Source organism: Mobula hypostoma, chromosome 3 (genome assembly GCF_963921235.1).
Source record: "Mobula hypostoma chromosome 3, sMobHyp1.1, whole genome shotgun sequence".
Classification (NCBI taxonomy): Eukaryota; Metazoa; Chordata; class Chondrichthyes; order Myliobatiformes; family Myliobatidae; genus Mobula; species Mobula hypostoma.
Window position 1 is genome coordinate 3,319,189 of NC_086099.1, and position 17,285 is coordinate 3,336,473.

General features: G+C 44.1%; 1 protein-coding gene across 1 annotated transcript in view; it reads right to left on the bottom strand.

Annotated features, from left to right (window-relative positions):
* Positions 1 to 17,285, bottom strand: part of LOC134343819 (lipoxygenase homology domain-containing protein 1-like) — a 345,249-nt gene that overhangs the window by 218,243 nt on the left and 109,721 nt on the right. The window contains exon 9 of the mRNA XM_063042573.1: positions 5,618 to 5,698. Within this exon, the coding sequence (XP_062898643.1) occupies positions 5,618 to 5,698 (81 nt within the window). The remainder of the gene's footprint in view (positions 1 to 5,617; positions 5,699 to 17,285) is intronic.

Here is a 17,285-nt window from a genome sequence, read left to right on the forward strand (position 1 = left end):
GGGATAAATGGAGCAGCCATCGTTGGGAGTAGGCCAGTGGCGAGAGTAGAAGCGACAGGCTTTGGTTCAAAAGAGGCTTTGGCTAGGAAGAGGCATCTGCTCTGTGTAAAGCGCCTGTTAATGTTTCCTTTTTGTTCTTTTTTCCTCTCTTAATGCACCATTTAAATGGCTGTGGTGTGTTCTTCGTGCTGGATGTTGGAAAACTGGGAGACCCAGAGTCTCCCGGGGAAATACATCTGCTTGAGGTGCATCCGGCTACAGCTCCTTGAAAACTGCGTTGGGGATCTGGAGCAGCAGCTGGATGACCTTCGGCATGTACAGGAGAGTGAGCATATAATCGACCAGAGTTACAGGGAAGGGGTCACCTCGAGATTGCAGGAGGTGAGCAGCTGGGTGACTGTCAGGAGAAATGGAAATAGGCAGTTAGTGCAGAGCACCCTGTGGCCATTCCCCTCAATAATAAGTGTACCACTATGGATACTCCTGTGGGGGATGGCCTTCCGGGAGAATGTCACGGTCACCGGGTTACAGGCACTGACCGTGGGTCCATGGGGCAGAAGGGAAAGAGAGAGAGAAGGAAGCAGTATTGATAGGGTACTCAGTAGTGAGGGGAACAGAGAGGAGATTCTGTGGACGTAACGGGACACATGGATGGTATGTTGCCTCCCAGATGCCAGGGTCAGGGATGTCTCAGATCACATCCACAACATTTTGGAGAGGGAGGGGGAGCAGCCAGATGTCTTGGTACATATTGGTACCAATGACATAGGAAGGAAAAGCAAAGAGGTCCTGAAGAGAGAATTTAGAGAGCTAGTTAGAAAGCTGAGAAGCAGGACCTCCCGGGTAGTAATTTCAGGATTGCTGCCTGTGTCACGCGCCAGTGAGGGTAGAAACAGGACGGTTTGGCAGATAAATGCGTGGCTGAGAAGCTGGTGTGGGAGCAGGGCTTCAGATTCTTGGATCATTGGGATTCCTTCTGGTTGCCTCTCTACAGGAAGGATGTGGAAACCATAGAAAGGGTGCAGAGGAGATTTACAAGGATGTTGCCTGGATTGGGGAGCATGCCTTATGAGAATAGGTTGTGTGAACTCGGCCTTTTCTCCTTGGAGTGACGGAGGATGAGAGGTAACCTGATAGAGGTGTATAAGATGATGAGAGGCATTGATTGTGTGGACAGTCAGAGGCTTTTTCCCAGGGCTGAAATGGTTGCCACAAGAGGACACAGGTTTAAGGTGCTGGGGAGTTGGTACAGAGGAGATGTCAGGGGTAAGTTTTTTACGCAGAGAGTGGTGAGTGCGTGGAATGGGCTGCCGGCAACGGTGGTGGAGGCGGATACGATAGGGTCTTTTAAGAGACTTTTGGATAGGTACATGGAGCTTAGAAAAATAGAGGGCTATAGGTAACCCTAGTAACTTCAAAGGTAGGGACATGTTCGGCACAATTTTGTGGGCCGAAGGACCTGTATTGTGCTGTAGGTTTTCCATGTTTCTATTATAAGGCTAGCAGGAAGGAGCTTAAGAAGGAAATTAGGAGAGCCAGAAGGGGCCATGAGAAGGCCTTGTTGGAGAGGATTAAGGAAAACCTCAAGGCATTCTACAAGTATGTGAAAAGCAAGAGGATAAGATGTGAGAGAATAGGACCTATCAAGTGTGACAGTGGAAACATGTGTATGGAACCGGAGGAGATAGCAGAGGTACTTAATTAATACTTTACTTCAGTATTCACTATGGAAAAGGATCTTGGTGATTGTAGTGATGACTTGCAGCAGAGTGAAAGGCTTGAGCATGTAGATATTAAGAAAGAGGACGTGCTGTAGCTTTTGGAAAGCATCAAGTTGGATAAGTTGCCAGGATCGGATGAGATGTACCCCAGGCTACTGTGGGAGGTGAGGGAGGAGATTGCTGAGCCTCTGGTGATGATCTTTACATCATCAATGGGGATGGGAGAAGTTCCAGAGGATTGGAAGGTTGCGGATGTTGTTCCCTTATTCAAGAAAGAGAGTAGAGATAGCCCAGGAAATTATAGACCAGTGAGTCTTACCTCAGTGGTTGGTAAGTTAATGGAGAAGATCCTGAGAGGCAGGATTTATGAACATTTGGAGAGGTATAATATGATTAGGAATAGTCAGCATGGCTTTGTCAAGGGCAGGTCGTGCCTTATGAGCCTGACTGAATTTTTTGAGGATGTGAATAAACACATTGATGAAGGAAGAGCAGCAGATGTAGTGGATATGGATTTCAGCAAGGCATTTGATAAGGTACCCCATGCCAGGCTTATTGAGAAAGTAAGGAGGCACAGATCCAAGGGGACCTTGCTTTGTGGATCCAGAACTGGCTTGCCCACAGAAGGCAAAGTGTGTTTGTAGACGGGTCATCTTCTGCATGGAGGTTGGTCACCAGTGGAGTGCTTCAAGGATCTGTTCTGGGACCCTTACTCTTTGTGATTTTTATAAATGACCTGAATAGGGTCTTTTAAGAGACTTTTGGATAGGTACATGGAGCTTAGAAAAATAGAGGGCAATAGGTAAGCCTAGTAATTTCTAAAGTAGGGACATGTTTGGCACAACTTTGTAGGCCAAAGGCCTGTATTGTGCTGTAGGTTTTCTATGTTTCTATGTTTAGATATAGGACCGCTAGAAAATGAGGCCGGAGAAATAATATGGGGACAAGGAGATGGCTGATGAACTAAATGAGATCATAAGTAGGATAGATAAAGGGGATGCAGTGGATGTGGTATATTTGGTAGGAGGCAGCAAGTGAGAATAAAAGGATCCTTTTATGGTTGGCTGCCATTGACTAGTGTTGTTCTGCAGAGGTCAGTTTTGGGACCACTTCTTTTTATGCTGTATATAAATTATTTAGATGATGGAACACATGGCTTTGTTGCCAAGTTTGCAGATGATATAATTGTTGGAAGGGCAGTTAGTTTTGAGGAAACAGGTAGGGTGCAGAAGAACTTAGACAGATTAGGAGAATGGGCAAGAAAGTGGCAAATGAAATACAAGATTGGAAAATGCCTGGTCATGCACTTTGGTAGTAGAAATAAACGTGCGGACTATTTTCTAAACCGGAAGAAAATCCAGGAATCTGAGATATAAAGTGACTTGTGAGTCCTGGTGCAGAACACCCTGAAGGTTAACTTGCAGGTAGAGTCAGTGGTGAGGAAGGCAAATGCCATGTTAGCATTCATTTCAAGAGGTCCAGAATACAAGAGCAAGGATGAGGCTTTATAAGGCACTGGTGAGGCCTCACCTTGAGTATTGTGAACAGTTTTGGGCTCCTCATCTTAGAAAAGATGTGCTGGCATTGGAGAGGGTCCAGAGGAGGTTCACAAGGATGATTCCAGGAATGAAAGGGTTATCATATGAAGAATGTTTGATGGCTCTAGGTCTGTACTCGATGGAATTCAGAAGGATGAGGGGGTATCTCATTGAAACCTTTCGAATGTAGACAGCATAGATGTGGAAAGGATGTTTCCCATGGTGGGAGAGTCTAGGACAAGAGGGCACAGCCTCAGGATAGAGGGGCACCCTTTCAAAACAGCGATACCGAGAAATTTCTTTAGCCAAAGTGCGATGAATGTGTGGAATTTGTTGCCACATGTAGCTGTGTAGACCAGGTCATTGGGTGTATTTAAGGCAGAGATTGTTGGGTCTTGATTGGACATGGCATCAAAGGTTACGTGGAGAAGGCTGGGAACTGGGGTTGAGGAGGAGATAGGAAAAACCAGATCAGCCATGATTGAATGGCGGAGCAGACTCGATGGGCCGGATGGCCTAATTATGCTCCTATGTCTCATGGTTCCTCTTGTAATTAAAGCCATGACTCCAGCTGTCTGTGTGCTTGTCAGCCTCTTATATCCAACTCTGTCTTCATCAGCTGCTGTGCCACAGTCATGTTCCTCAAGATTCAAGATTATTTAATGTTATTTCCAGTACACAAGTGTAAAGGAGAACAAAATAATTGTTACTCTGGATCTGATGCAGCAGAAAAAAACACACAAGAAGATAAACAACACAATAATAAAAAAAACGCACAATAAATATAAACACATAAAATAACTTATATACACAGATTGATTGTATGTCCATAAAGTGATGCTAGGGACAGGAGTGTCTGTACATAAGGTGACTGACAGGAAATTATAAAGTGGTGGTGGTTGGGTGAGTGGGTGGAGGTGTTGATCAGCCCCACTGCTTGGGGAAAGGAACTGTTTTTGAGCCTGGTTGTCCTGGTGTGGATGCTATGTAGCCTCCTCCTTGATGGGAGCGGGACGAACATTCCAGGGTGGGTGGGATCTTTCATGATGTTACTGGCCTTTTCTGGCACCTTTCTGTATCTCTGTCCCTGATGGTGGGCAGGCTGGTGGCAATGATGCGTTGGGCAGTTTTGACGACCCGTCGTAGAGTCTTGCTGTCCGCCGCTGAGCAGTTTCCGTACAACGCAGCTATGCTCTCCACTGTGCATTTTGCTTCACAGGAAAATCCCGGACTTAGCACCTGACAGACTGAATTCTCTCTGCAGGATTCGCTCTCATTCCTACCGATGTCATTGGTATCGACGTGGACCACGACCTCTGGCTACTCACACTCCCAACTGTGCACTATTGATGCTGGCTACAAAATCCTGAACCGAGATAGTTGGCACCTATATCCTCATGGTTCTCACAGAGGCTATCCAGCCCATTGAGACCATGGGCTCCTGGAGCAAATGCCCCTACATATTTCCCTGGAATGTATTCTTCCTCAAATACCCATGCCATCGTGCCATCCACCTACTCTAGAGCTTTATAGATATTGGTCAGACCATGCTTGGGGTACTGTGAGCTCTTTGGTGCCCCTTACCTAAGAAAGGCTGTGTTAGCACTGGAGATGATGCAGAGGAGGTTCATGAAAATGATCACAGAAATGAAAGGGTTAATATATGAGGAATGTTTGATGGCTCTGTGACTGTACTCACTGGAGTTTAGAAGAATGAGGGGGGATCTCATTGTAACCTATCAAATATTGAAATGCCTAGACAGAGTGAACGTGGAGAGGACATTTCATATAGTTGGCGAGTCTTGGACCAGAGGGCACAACATCAGAGCAGAGGGATGTCCATTTAGAACAGAGATGAGGAGGAACTTCAGCCCGAGTGTGGCGATTCTGTGGAATTCATTGCCGCAAACAACAGTGGAGGAGAAGTCATTGGGTACACTTAAAGCAGTGGTTGATAGGTTCTTAATTAGTCAGGACATCAAAGGATATGGGGAGAAGGCAGGAGAATGGGTTTGACAGGGATAATAAATCAGCCGTGATGGAATGGTGGAGCAGATTCAATGGGCAAAATGGCCTAATTCTGCTCCTATGTCCCATGGTCTTTTGGCAATTTACCGACGTCAATGAACTTATCAGCCAGCATATCTTTGGGACATGGGAGGAGACCGGAACCCCCAGAGAAAACCTACAAGGTCACCTTCCACCAGAGCGCCGGAAGAGAGCAGCAATGTTCCCAGTCACAGTACCGGTGTGGTGAGTCGGCAATCACAGGGCGCTTCCGAGAGTGTTCACCGCCTCCCAGGTGGAAGGCAACTGATGAAAAAAACAAGCAGAGTGGAAAATATTGGAGGGGCATACCTTACTTTCTTTAGTGGGCCCACATTGTTGGTCTTGATTCGGAAAACATCAGTTTTGTTCTTTTCAAAGGCCGTTCTGCACCTGCAATGCACACACCAGTTGAATGGAAATCCATGAACGCAATGGAACTGTCACACAGTTTGTTGTAAACTCATGCATTCTTTACCAAAGTGAATGCAATTCTTGGCTGTATCTTCTGCTACCCCCAAGAATGGTGCATTCATGAAAGCCCAGTTTATCAAACCAAATAACTAAAGCAATCTTCCAGATTTTCACTCACCTATTATGTGGAAACTAGTTTAATTTTGTATTATGTTGTTTCATTCAGAAAATTCTACATTCTCAAATTTATTATCTCCAATAAAATAAAGCCAATCTAATCTGTCAGAGTTAAACAAAACAAAGGTAATACCTGGGTCTAACTAACCAATTTCAGCCTATTTACATCTCGAAAGCTTGTACCAGACTCAAACACAAGAAATTATGCAGATGTTGGAAATCCTAAAGCAACACACAAGAATACTGGAGGAACTCAGCAGCTCGGGCAGTATTTATGGAGGGAAGTAAACAGCTAACATTTTGAGCCAAGTGTTACAAGCCTCAAGGAGATCTGTGATTTTTTTTCGTGAGAATGACGTAATGGTCTTTTGGAGGTCATCTGATGTAATTTTCCCGCCGATGTGAGGTCACGTGATGACATGTGCACCACGGGTATTTAAGGGAAGACCCCAGATGACGCAGTTAGCTTTTAGTTTTAGATTTCCAGCTAGAACGTACTGTGTCTCCGTTTCTGTTGCGTATTTGTTTTTATGACGCTGTTTCATTTTTAATACAGTTGTATGTTCTGTTGCAAGGTACAATAGTGTTGGACTGGAAATTTTTGCTAGATGTGTTGATGTACCTTATTCCAGCAGTTGTACGGGAGAGTGAAGACTGTATCGAAGTACGGGACCCGGAGGATTGAGAGGAGTTGGCATTGTTCGGCAGTTTAACAAAGGATCGACCTTATTGAGTCTTCGTTGAAGGAGTAGTGATCTGCATCGAAGATAACTCTTGCCAAAAGGGAAAGAGTTCATGTAAGGTTTGGTCTCTAAAAGAAATTAAGGTCAGTTATTTTAAACTGTTTATTTCCAGCATCGTGAATCCTGTGGACAGAACCAGCAGGAAAGTCGCGTCTATGAAGAAATCCTTCTACAGAGAAGTCTCTCCAAATTGAACGTGTAAATCTGTTGGGCTTTCGAATTTACCATTTTGAGAACTATATCTGACTTTACCACTTTAAGAACTGTTTTCGCATTTAACGCTTTCAGAACCAGTGCCGAGTGACAATTTGTTGAACGGCTGCATAGCGGTTAACTTCCGGTTAAGGTTTTCGTTTTTTTAAATTGTTTATTCGTGTTTAATAAATGTTTGGTTGTTTTTATATAACCTGTCTCGATTGATATTCATTGTTGCCGGTTACATAACACAAGACCACCCTTCATCAAGGCTGGAAAGGAAGCAGCCAGAAATCAAAATTGTACTCCTTCCCCTTCCCCCACGCCGCCCCAACTTCTTATTCCGGCTTCTGCTCGGTCTATAACATTGACTGTTTATTCCTCTCCATAGAACCTGCCTGACCTGCTGAGTCTTTGTTGGTTGGTTCAGTGTAATGTTGTGGGCCGAATGGCCGGTTAAACCACGAGACCATAAGACATAGGAGCAGAACTTGGCCATTCAGCTCAATTCCAACTCTGCCATTCCATCACGGCTGATCCCGGATCCCACTCAACCCCATACACCTGCCTGCTCACCATATCCTTTGATGCTCTGACCAATCAGGAAACGATCAACTTCTGCCTTAAATATACGCACAGACTTGGCCTCCACCACAGTCAGTGGCAGAGCATTCCACAGATATACAATTCTCTAGCTAAAAAAATCCCTCCTTACCTCTGTATAAAGGGTTGCCCCTCAATTTTGAGGCTGTGCCCTCTAGTTCTGGATATCCCAACCAGAGGAAACATCCTCTCCACATCCACCTTATCTGGACTTTTCAACATTTGGTGATTTCAATGAGACCCCCACACATTCTTCTGAATTCCAGTGAGTACAGTTAAGTTTGCAAATGCTCCTCATATGTTAACCCTTTCATTCCCAGAACATCCTCATGAACCTCCTCTGGACTCTCTCCAAAGACAACACATCCTTTCTGAGATATCCCAGCCACTGTTGGGAGGCCTATATAGAAATGCTAAGAGGGTCCTTTTACTCTTGCAGTTTCTTAACTCACCCCACAGGGATTCAATATCTTCTGATCCTATGTCATATCTTTCTACTGATTTTATACCATTCTTTAGCAGCACAGCCACACCATCCCCACTGCCTACCTTCCTATCCCTCCGATATAACGTGTAACTTTGGACAGTCAGCTCCCAACTACAACCATCCTTCAGCCACGATTCAGTGATGACCACAACATCATACTTGACAATCTGTAAAAGTGCAACAAGATCATCCACCTTATTTCTTATACTCCGTGCACTGAGATGTAACACTTTGAGTACTGTATTTGCTACCCTTTTTGATTCTGCATTCCTAATGCACTGATACTCACTCTGCTGGCTGCAATTATGTCCTATCACCTGCCTGCCCTTCCTGACAGTCCAACTGCACACTATCTTTGCTTTCTTACCATCCATCCTATCCTGAGTCCCTTCACCCAGTTACCAACCTCCCCAACCCCCGCCAAATTCGTTTAGACCCTCCCCAACAGCTCTAACAAATTGGCCCTCCATATTTCTTTCATCTATGTGCCTATTTCAGAATCTCTTAAATGTCCCAAATATATCTGCCTCAGAGTGTTCCACACACACACCTACCAATCTCTGTATAAACTCCCCCCTATACATTCCTCAATCACCTTACAATTCTGCCCTCTTGCATTAGCCATTTCCACCCCGGGAAAAAGGCTTTGTCCATCCACTTGATCTATGCCTCTTACCATCTTGTACAGCTCTATCATCATTTCTCATCCTCCCTTGCTCCAAGTAGAATAGCCCAAGCTCACTCTCCTATCCTCATAAGACATGCTCTCCAGTCCAGGAAGCTCCCTGGTGAATCTCCTCTGCATGCTTTCTAAAGCTTCCTCATCCTTTTTATAATGAGGTGAGCAGGGCAACCTATGCTCTCAGATATGCAGCAGCAATGTGCAGACTCCACAGTGTAACGTGGCGAAGTTACTGAGAGCTTTTGATGACTTTCTGACATGAACAAAAACAAGTTTTAGAAGGGTAGATTTTGCCTCTCTTGATTGCTTTAGACTTGATACAAACAACAATCGATCTGTACGCATTCCCTGAATCAACATGAATCTGGGTAGAGCCACTGCAGAGGCAGCCAATGTTAATCGCTCTTCAGAGTGGACTCCCTTTTGCCCATCAGAAAGTCCTGTCTGTAACAACTAGACACACAAAAGAGTTGACATTTCCCACAATGAGTTTGTAGAAGAGTTTTAATGAGAGAAGCACCTTTAGGTCAATTAAAGCATGTCCAGTTACGACTCCAGTCTCTCTAATGATGGAACCTCGGAACAATAGAACCTATTATAGCAATTTGACATGAGATTCCTCACACCAAATCAATCATGACTAAACAAGCAGCAGTTAAACAGATGGAAATGTCTCAATTCCTTCACTTGATTAATATCCAAATCCGGAGTATATAATCTATGTAAAAAATCAATCTAGCTTTGTTTCAAGATTACTTAGAGTCAGAGAACACTACAGAACAGAAGCAGATCCTTCAGCCCATCTAGTGCATGCTATTAATCTACCTAGTCCCATCAACCTGAATCCACACCATAGCTCTCCATATCCCTCCCATCCACTCACCTATCCAAATTTCTCTTAATTGTTAAAATTGAACTCACTTCCACCGGCAGCTCATTCCACCCCCTGAGTGAAGAAGTCCCCCCTCATTTTCCCCTTAAACATTTCACCTTTCACCCTTAACCCATGACCTCTAGTTCTATTTTCACACAACCTCAGTGGAAAAAAGCCTGATGTATTTACCCTATCTATACCTCTTTCAAATCTCCTCTCGTTCTCCTTCTCTCCAAGGAATAAAGTCCGAACCTATTCAACTCGGGTCCTTTCTGTAGGTAGATGACAAGACCTGCAACCACCAATGTCTTATACAACTTCAACTTAACACTCTCTTCATGACCGTATCTACCGGTGATGCCACTTTTAAGGAATTATGAATCTGTATTCCTACATACTGCGCTCCTCAGTGCCCTACCTCTCACTGTGCAAGTCCTTTACTGGTTTGCCCTGCCAAATTGCAAAACCTCACACTTGTCTGTATTCCATTCCATCTGCTATTTTTCAGCCCCTTTTTCCAGGTGGTTAAGACCTCATTGCAAGTTTTGATCGTCTTCCTCGCTGTCCACGTCACTCCTAATCTTAGTGTCATCGGCAGATCCAGTTTAGCTTAATTACTAAACTTATGACTTAATCACACAAACAGGTATTTTCAAAATTTTATTATTAAAATTGGTTGGTTAATTAATTAATTTCTTTGCAATACATGCAGCTCTGAGGATATTGATATTGTTCTGATGTTTTTGGAGCTTTTCCACCATCATTGGTAACGTGCACAACTGGTCGGAGAATTGTTGGTAACACTTACCTGCCTGGATTATGGCCAAACATGGATTTACTTTCAAACTGTTATTTATTAATCAAGTGAACACTTAAAAGAAAGATACATGTCTTTTTATCCCACTTATCATGGTCCACATCTCCTGCATCCCTTATCGGAGAGCTACAGAAGATATGCATGATGAATCGGTGTAAAATTGCATGTATTCTTTTTTCTCCACGTTGCTGAAGAAAAGCAAAGCCACTGGCAATGACCATAAGGACCACAGAAGATTCATGGTGTTTCATCGTTTTTATCAGACATGGTAGCTCTCTAATTCCCAGCTGTTCTTCCAGCCTCAGTCTTCTGCCTACCAAATCCTGATAAATCCGTCTGAAACCTCATGCATTTCCTCAAAACCAAAACCTGAAAATTCGAAGAGAGGATAAATGTTTATCACTAGAACATTCCATACATCTTTTTCTATCCTCTTATCATGGCTTTAGTTGGCATAAATGTGAAGGATAATCTGAGTAAGAGTGTGTGATGTGCCATGGGCAGTACCTACAGGAGGCACTCCCTCAGGAAGGTGGCATCCTTCACCAGTGCCAGCCATCACCTCACAACTACCATCGAGCAGGAGGTACAGCAGCCTGGTGTCCCACACCACCACAGAGTCACATGGTACCACAACACAGAAACAAACACGTCAGCCTATCTAGTCCACGTCAACCTGATCTTCTGCTTAGTCCCATCTACCTGTACCTGGGCTGTATCCCTCCATAGCCCTTCCATCCGAATGCCTATACAAACTTCCCTGAAATGTTACAATTGAATCCACATCCACCAGCTCTGCCAGGTTCCCCTCAACCATTTGGCTCTTGGGCACTAAAAGGAGTAGGAAAGCTCAAGGAGACCAGAGATGAGGGCATGGGTCAGGAAGGATTTTCATTTCAAGTGTGCCAGTCCAATGGACTGGAAAATAAAATCAAGAGACCCCACGTAGGAAAGAATGATGACTTACACATACCAAACAAAGCAGGTAGCTGCTTTGGTTACCTGAACAATAGAATCTTCCCATTCCTAATGATGAATTTAAAATGGCCTTAATACACCAGGGGAGGAGGTTCTGGTCAATAATTCCATGCTGTAGACTGTTGCTGCTGTACACTACACCCACCAGATACTAATCTCCTGCCTGGAATGAGATTGTCAGAATGCAGTTGGTGATCTGTCGCTCAATATCAGCAGAACAAAGGAGCTGATCATTCACATCAGGAAATGGAGGGGAGCAAACGTCTGTGTCTGCATCAACAGTGTTGACGTTGAGAGGGTTAAGAGCTTCAAGTTGCTCCTAGTAAACATCATCAAAAGCCTGTCCTGGTCCTACCAAGTAGATTCCATGGCCAAGAAAGCTCACCAAGGTTTCTCTGGAGACCAAAGAAATTCAGCACGTCCCCAGTCATTCTTATCTTTATTGATGCCCCATGGACAGCATTCTGTCTGGATGAATAATGGCTTAGTACAGCAACTCAAAGTTCGAAGTAAATTTATTTGTTATCAACGTATGACACTGAGATTCATTTTGTTGTGGGCATTCACATTAAATACAAGAAACACAATAGAATCAATGAAAGACCGCACACAACAGGATTGGTAAGGAACCAGTGTACAAAAGACAACAAATTGTGCAAATACAAAATGAAAGAAAAGAGAAATAATAATAATAAATAAATAGGCAATAAATATTGACAACGTGAGATAGTCCTTGAAGAGGTTCCTCTACCTTCGTCCTGATGGCAGCAGTGAGAAGAAAGCACGACCTGGATGGTGGGGGACCCAGATGATGGATGCTGCTTTCCTGCAACAACGCTCTGTGTAGATGTGCTCAATGGTGGGGAGGGCTTTAATCGTAACGGACTGGGCTATTTCCACTACTTTTTTGTAGGCTTTTCCTTTTAAGGATATTGGTATTTCTGTACCAGGCCATGTTGCAACCAGTCAATGTACTCTCCACCACACGTCTATAATCCAAGGTCTTATTCAACCCCATATATTTGCCCTCTCACCATATCCTTTGATGCCCTGATCAATCAGGAATCTAACTACTTCCACCTTAAACATACCCATGGACTTGGCCTCCACCACAGTCTGTGGCAGAGCATTACACAGATTCACTCTTTAGCTAAAGAAAATTCCCCCTTACTTCTGTTCCAAAAAGGTCGCCCCTCAATTTTGAAGCTGTGCCCTCTACTATTGGATACCACCTCCCCCCCCCCCAGGAAATATTCTCCCCACATCCACCCTATCTAGTCCTTTCAACATTCGGTAGGTTTCAATGAGATCCCCACGCATTCTTCTAAATTTCAGTGGGTACAGGCCCAAAGCTGCCAAATGCTCTCATATGTTAACCCCTTCGTTCCCGGAATCATCCTCATGAACCTCCTATGGACTCTCTCCAATGACAACACATTCTTTCTGAGATATGGGGCATAAAACTGTTGACAATTCTCCAAGTGCAGCCTGACTAGTGTCTTATAAAGGCTCAACATTATCCCTTTGTTTTTATATTCTACTCCCCTTTGAAATAAATGCCAACACTGCATTTGCCTTTTTTACCGCAGACTCAACCTGTGAATCTTCTGGGAGTCTTGCACGAGAATTCCTAATTCCCTCTGCACCTCTGATGTTTGAATGTTCTCCCCAATTAGATAATAGTCTGCAATTTAGTTCCTTTTATCAAAATGCATTATCACACATTTCCCAACACTGTATTCTATTTGCCACTTTTTTGCCCATTCTTCCAATTTGTCTAAGTCCTGCTGCAATCGCATTGTTTCCTCAGCACTACCTACCTCTCCACCTATCTTTGTATCATCTGCAAATTTTGCCACAAAACCATCAATTCCATTATCCAAATCATTGACAAACAATGTGAAAAGCAGCAGCCCCAATACTGACCCCTGAGGAACACCACTAGTCACTGGCAGCCAACCAGAAAAAAGCCCCTTTTATTCCCACTTGCTGTCTCCTGCCTGTCAGCCATTCCTCTATCCATGCCAGTATCTTTCCTGTAATGCCATGGGATTTTATCTTGTTAAGCAGCCTCATGTGAGGCACCTTATCAAATGGCTTCTGAAAATCCAAGTAAATGACAATCACCGTCTCTCCATTGTCCATCCAGCTTGTTACTTCCTCAAAGAACTCTAACAGATTTGTCAGGCAAGATTTCCCTTCTCACAAACCATGCTGACTTTGACTTATTTTATCATTAGTCTCCAAGTACCTCGACCTCAACTTTAATAACAGACTCCAACACTTTCCCATCACTGTAGTTAGGCTAACTGGCCTATAATTTCCTCTCTTTTGTCTTCCTCCCTTTTTAAAGAGTGGAGAGACATTTGGAATTTTCCAGTCCTCTGGGACCATACCAGAATCAAATAATTCTTAAAAGATCATGACCAATCTCTTCAGCAACCTCTCCCAGGACTCTAGGATGTAGTCCATCTGGATCAGGTGACTTATCCACCTTAAGACCTTTGAATATGTCTAGCACTTTTTCCTTTGTAATAACAATGGCACTCACTCCTGCTCCCTGACACTTATGGACCTCTGGCACACTGCTGGTATCTTCCACAGTGAAGACTGATGCAAAGTACCCATTAAGTTCATCTGCCATTTCTTTATCCCCCATTACTACCTCACCAGCATCACTTTCCGGTGATCCAATATCAACTCTCACCTCCTTTTTACTCTTCATATAACTGAAAAACATTTGGTATCCTGCTTTAGATTATTGGCTAGTCTGCCCTCGTATTTCATCTTTCCTTTCTTATAGCTTTTTTAGTTGCCTTTTGTTAGATTTTCAAAACTTCCTGATCATCCAACTTCCCAGTCACTTTTGCTACCTTATACGCCCTTTCCTTGGCTTTTATGCAGTCCTTAACTTCCCTTGTCAGCTATTGTTGCCTACCCCTGCCATTTGAGAACTTGTTCCTCTGTGAGATATATCTATCCTGCGCCTTGTGAACTATTCCCAGAAACTTCAGCCAGCTCTGCTCTGCCATCAACCCCGCCAATATCCTCCTCCAATCCACTTCTGCAAGCTCCCTTCTCATGCCCTTGTATTCAATTGCGATAGTGATACACATGACTTATGCTTCTCCCTCTCAAGCTGCAATGGTGTCATCAGCAAACTTAAATCTGACACTGGAGTAACTTTAAATTCCTTGGCAGTACTATATCAGAGGATCCGTCCTGGGAATGCGTGTATGTGCCATTACAAAGAAGGCTTGACAGTGCTTCTACTTATTAAAAGTTCGTTTAGTTTCAACACGACACCTAAAACTTCTATAGATGCACCGTGGAGAGTATCCTGACTGGCCGCATTATGGCTTGTTATGGAAACACCAATGGACTTGTACAGAAAAGCCTACAGGAAGGGGTGAGTACAACCCAGTCCTCCAGATTAGTGAGCAGATTTACAAGGAATGTTGTCACAAGGAAGCAGCATCAATCATAAGGACATATCATTCAGACCATGTTCTCTTCTCACTAGTACCAGTGGACAGGAGGGACAGGACCTCAGGTCCCACACCACCAGGTTCAGGAACAGTTAGTACCCCTCAACCATCAGGCTCCTGAACCAGTGAGGATAACCTCATCTCTGAACTGATTCCATTGGGAAGGAGGGACAGGACCTCAGGTCCCACACCACCAGGTTCAGGAACAGTTAGTACCCCTCAACCATCAGGCTCCTGAACCAGTGAGGATAACCTCATCTCTGAACTGATTCCATTGGGAAGGAGGGACAGGACCTCAGGTTCCACACCACCAGGTTCAGGAACAGTTAGTACCCCTCAACTATCAGGCTCCTGAACCAGTGTGGATAACCTCATCTCTGAACTGATTCCATTGGGAAGGAGGGACAGGACCTCAGGTCCCACACCACCAGGTTCAGGAACAGTTAGTACCCCTCAACCATCAGGCTCCTGAACCAGTGTGGATAATTTCAATAACCACAACACTGAACCAATTCTACACCCTTTCAAACACTCACTTTCAAAGACTCTACAACTTATGTTCTCAGTTTTATTTATTTACTATTTATAAATTTATTATTTGCACTATTTGTCTTTTTTTGCACATTGGATGTTTGTCAGTCTTTGTTCTGTATAGTTTTCCATTGTGTTTCTTCATTTTCCTGTAAGTGCCTGTTAGAAAATGAATCTTGTGGTTGTATGTAGTTACATATACACACTTCAATAATAAATTTACTTGAACTTGTGATGATAATAAGCACGTACGTTTACAATTCTAACTCCACCATGGATGTCCGGTCCCAAGCCCAGCTGTGAAAGAAGGAGTTAGACCCAGCGCCACAGCAACACCAACAGAAGCTCCAAAGACCCCAACTTAGAGATCAACCAAGGATCTTCAATGAGTTACACCATTAACGACTGAAACACTGGCCCAGTCGATGCCCCAGCAGGTGTGACAGGCTTAAGAGGAAGAAGGATTACAACTGTAATTCGTAGATCTGGAATATAAAAGACAGATGGTTCATACTAGATGAAAAGGCCAGTGGTTCTGTAACAGCTCATGATAAGAAGGTGCAGAATCTCATATGTTGCTTATTTCTCAAATAGCCAAGCTTAACATTGAGTTAACGATCCAGTTACAGCTGAAGATACATGATATTCTATCCTTTTTGCTATGGTTTGTCGAACTTAAATTCAATATCCGGTGTTGAAGAACGGTTCTGATCAAGTGGAAACCACGACAACTGCATAATTAGGATTGGCCAAGATGTAGATCTGAACATCTTCCAGCTCTCACATTAAGCTCTAGAGAGGTGCAGAGAGAGCATGTTGTATGAAGACAGGTGGAGTAAGCTAGGGCTTTAGTCTCCGGAGTGAAGGAGGGTGAGTCACGTCGACTGAGGTGTTGTTGTTGAGTTCTGTCAAGCTGTCATTGATTCATGGCGACCCGATGGATAGTGTAGTTTTCTGTAGGGATTTCGGGGCAAGATAAGTAAGTTGATTGCCAGGCCTCGCTTCCCTGCATATCAGCTGCCACCCAGTTTGGGACCTGGCTGGATTCAAACACAGGGCCAGCACACTACTGGCCTGCGACAGAGGTGTACGGGAGGCACAGACAGAGTGGACAACAAGCAATTCTTTTGGAAATGTCTATTGCCAGGGCGCACAATTTTAAGGTGATTGGAGGAAAGTGTTGCAGGGGGGTGGGGAGAGATGTCAGAAGTAAGTTTTGATACACTGAGAGTGGTAGGTCTGCGGAACGTGCTACCAAGTGTGGTGGGTAGAGGGAGATACATAAGGGACATTTAAGAGATTCTTGAACAGGAACATGGATGATTGAACAATGGAGGGCTATGTGGAAGGGAGGGGTAGATTGAGCTTAGAGTAGGTTAAAGATTGGCAAGACATCATGGGCTTGGAAGACTGCACAGTGCTGAACCATTTTATGTTGAATGCTGCACGTATGTTCTATGACACTCAAAAGACCATGAGATATAGGAGCAGAATTAGGCCATTTGGCCTGTTTAGTCTGCTCTATTTCATCATGGCTGATCCAAATTTTCCTCTCAGCCCCAATCTCCTGCTGTCTCCTGTATCCCTTCATGCCCTGACCAAACAAGAATCTATCAAACTCTGTTTTAAATACACATAAAGACTTGGCCTTCACAGCTGCCTGTGGTGAAGAATTCCACAGATCACCACTCACCGCGAAAGAAATTGCTCCTCATCTCTGTTATTTCTTCAGCAGTTTGAACGGGGCACAACTGCACAAGCATGTGGAGGTTGGCCAGTGAAAACAGCGGGAACAGTTTAAAAAGAAGACAGCTTTACAGACAAGTAGAGGGAGACAAGAGTAGGAAGGCTTTGGCTCAACGAGGCTCCAGTGATAACGGGTCGAGGCGAGGTAAGTTATCAGTTGAGAATTCAGACAGGAAGTATGTGTGTGAGACCGGTTTTCTGTGATCGGTGCCAGATGTGGGAGGTCCTGGAGACTCCCAGCCTCC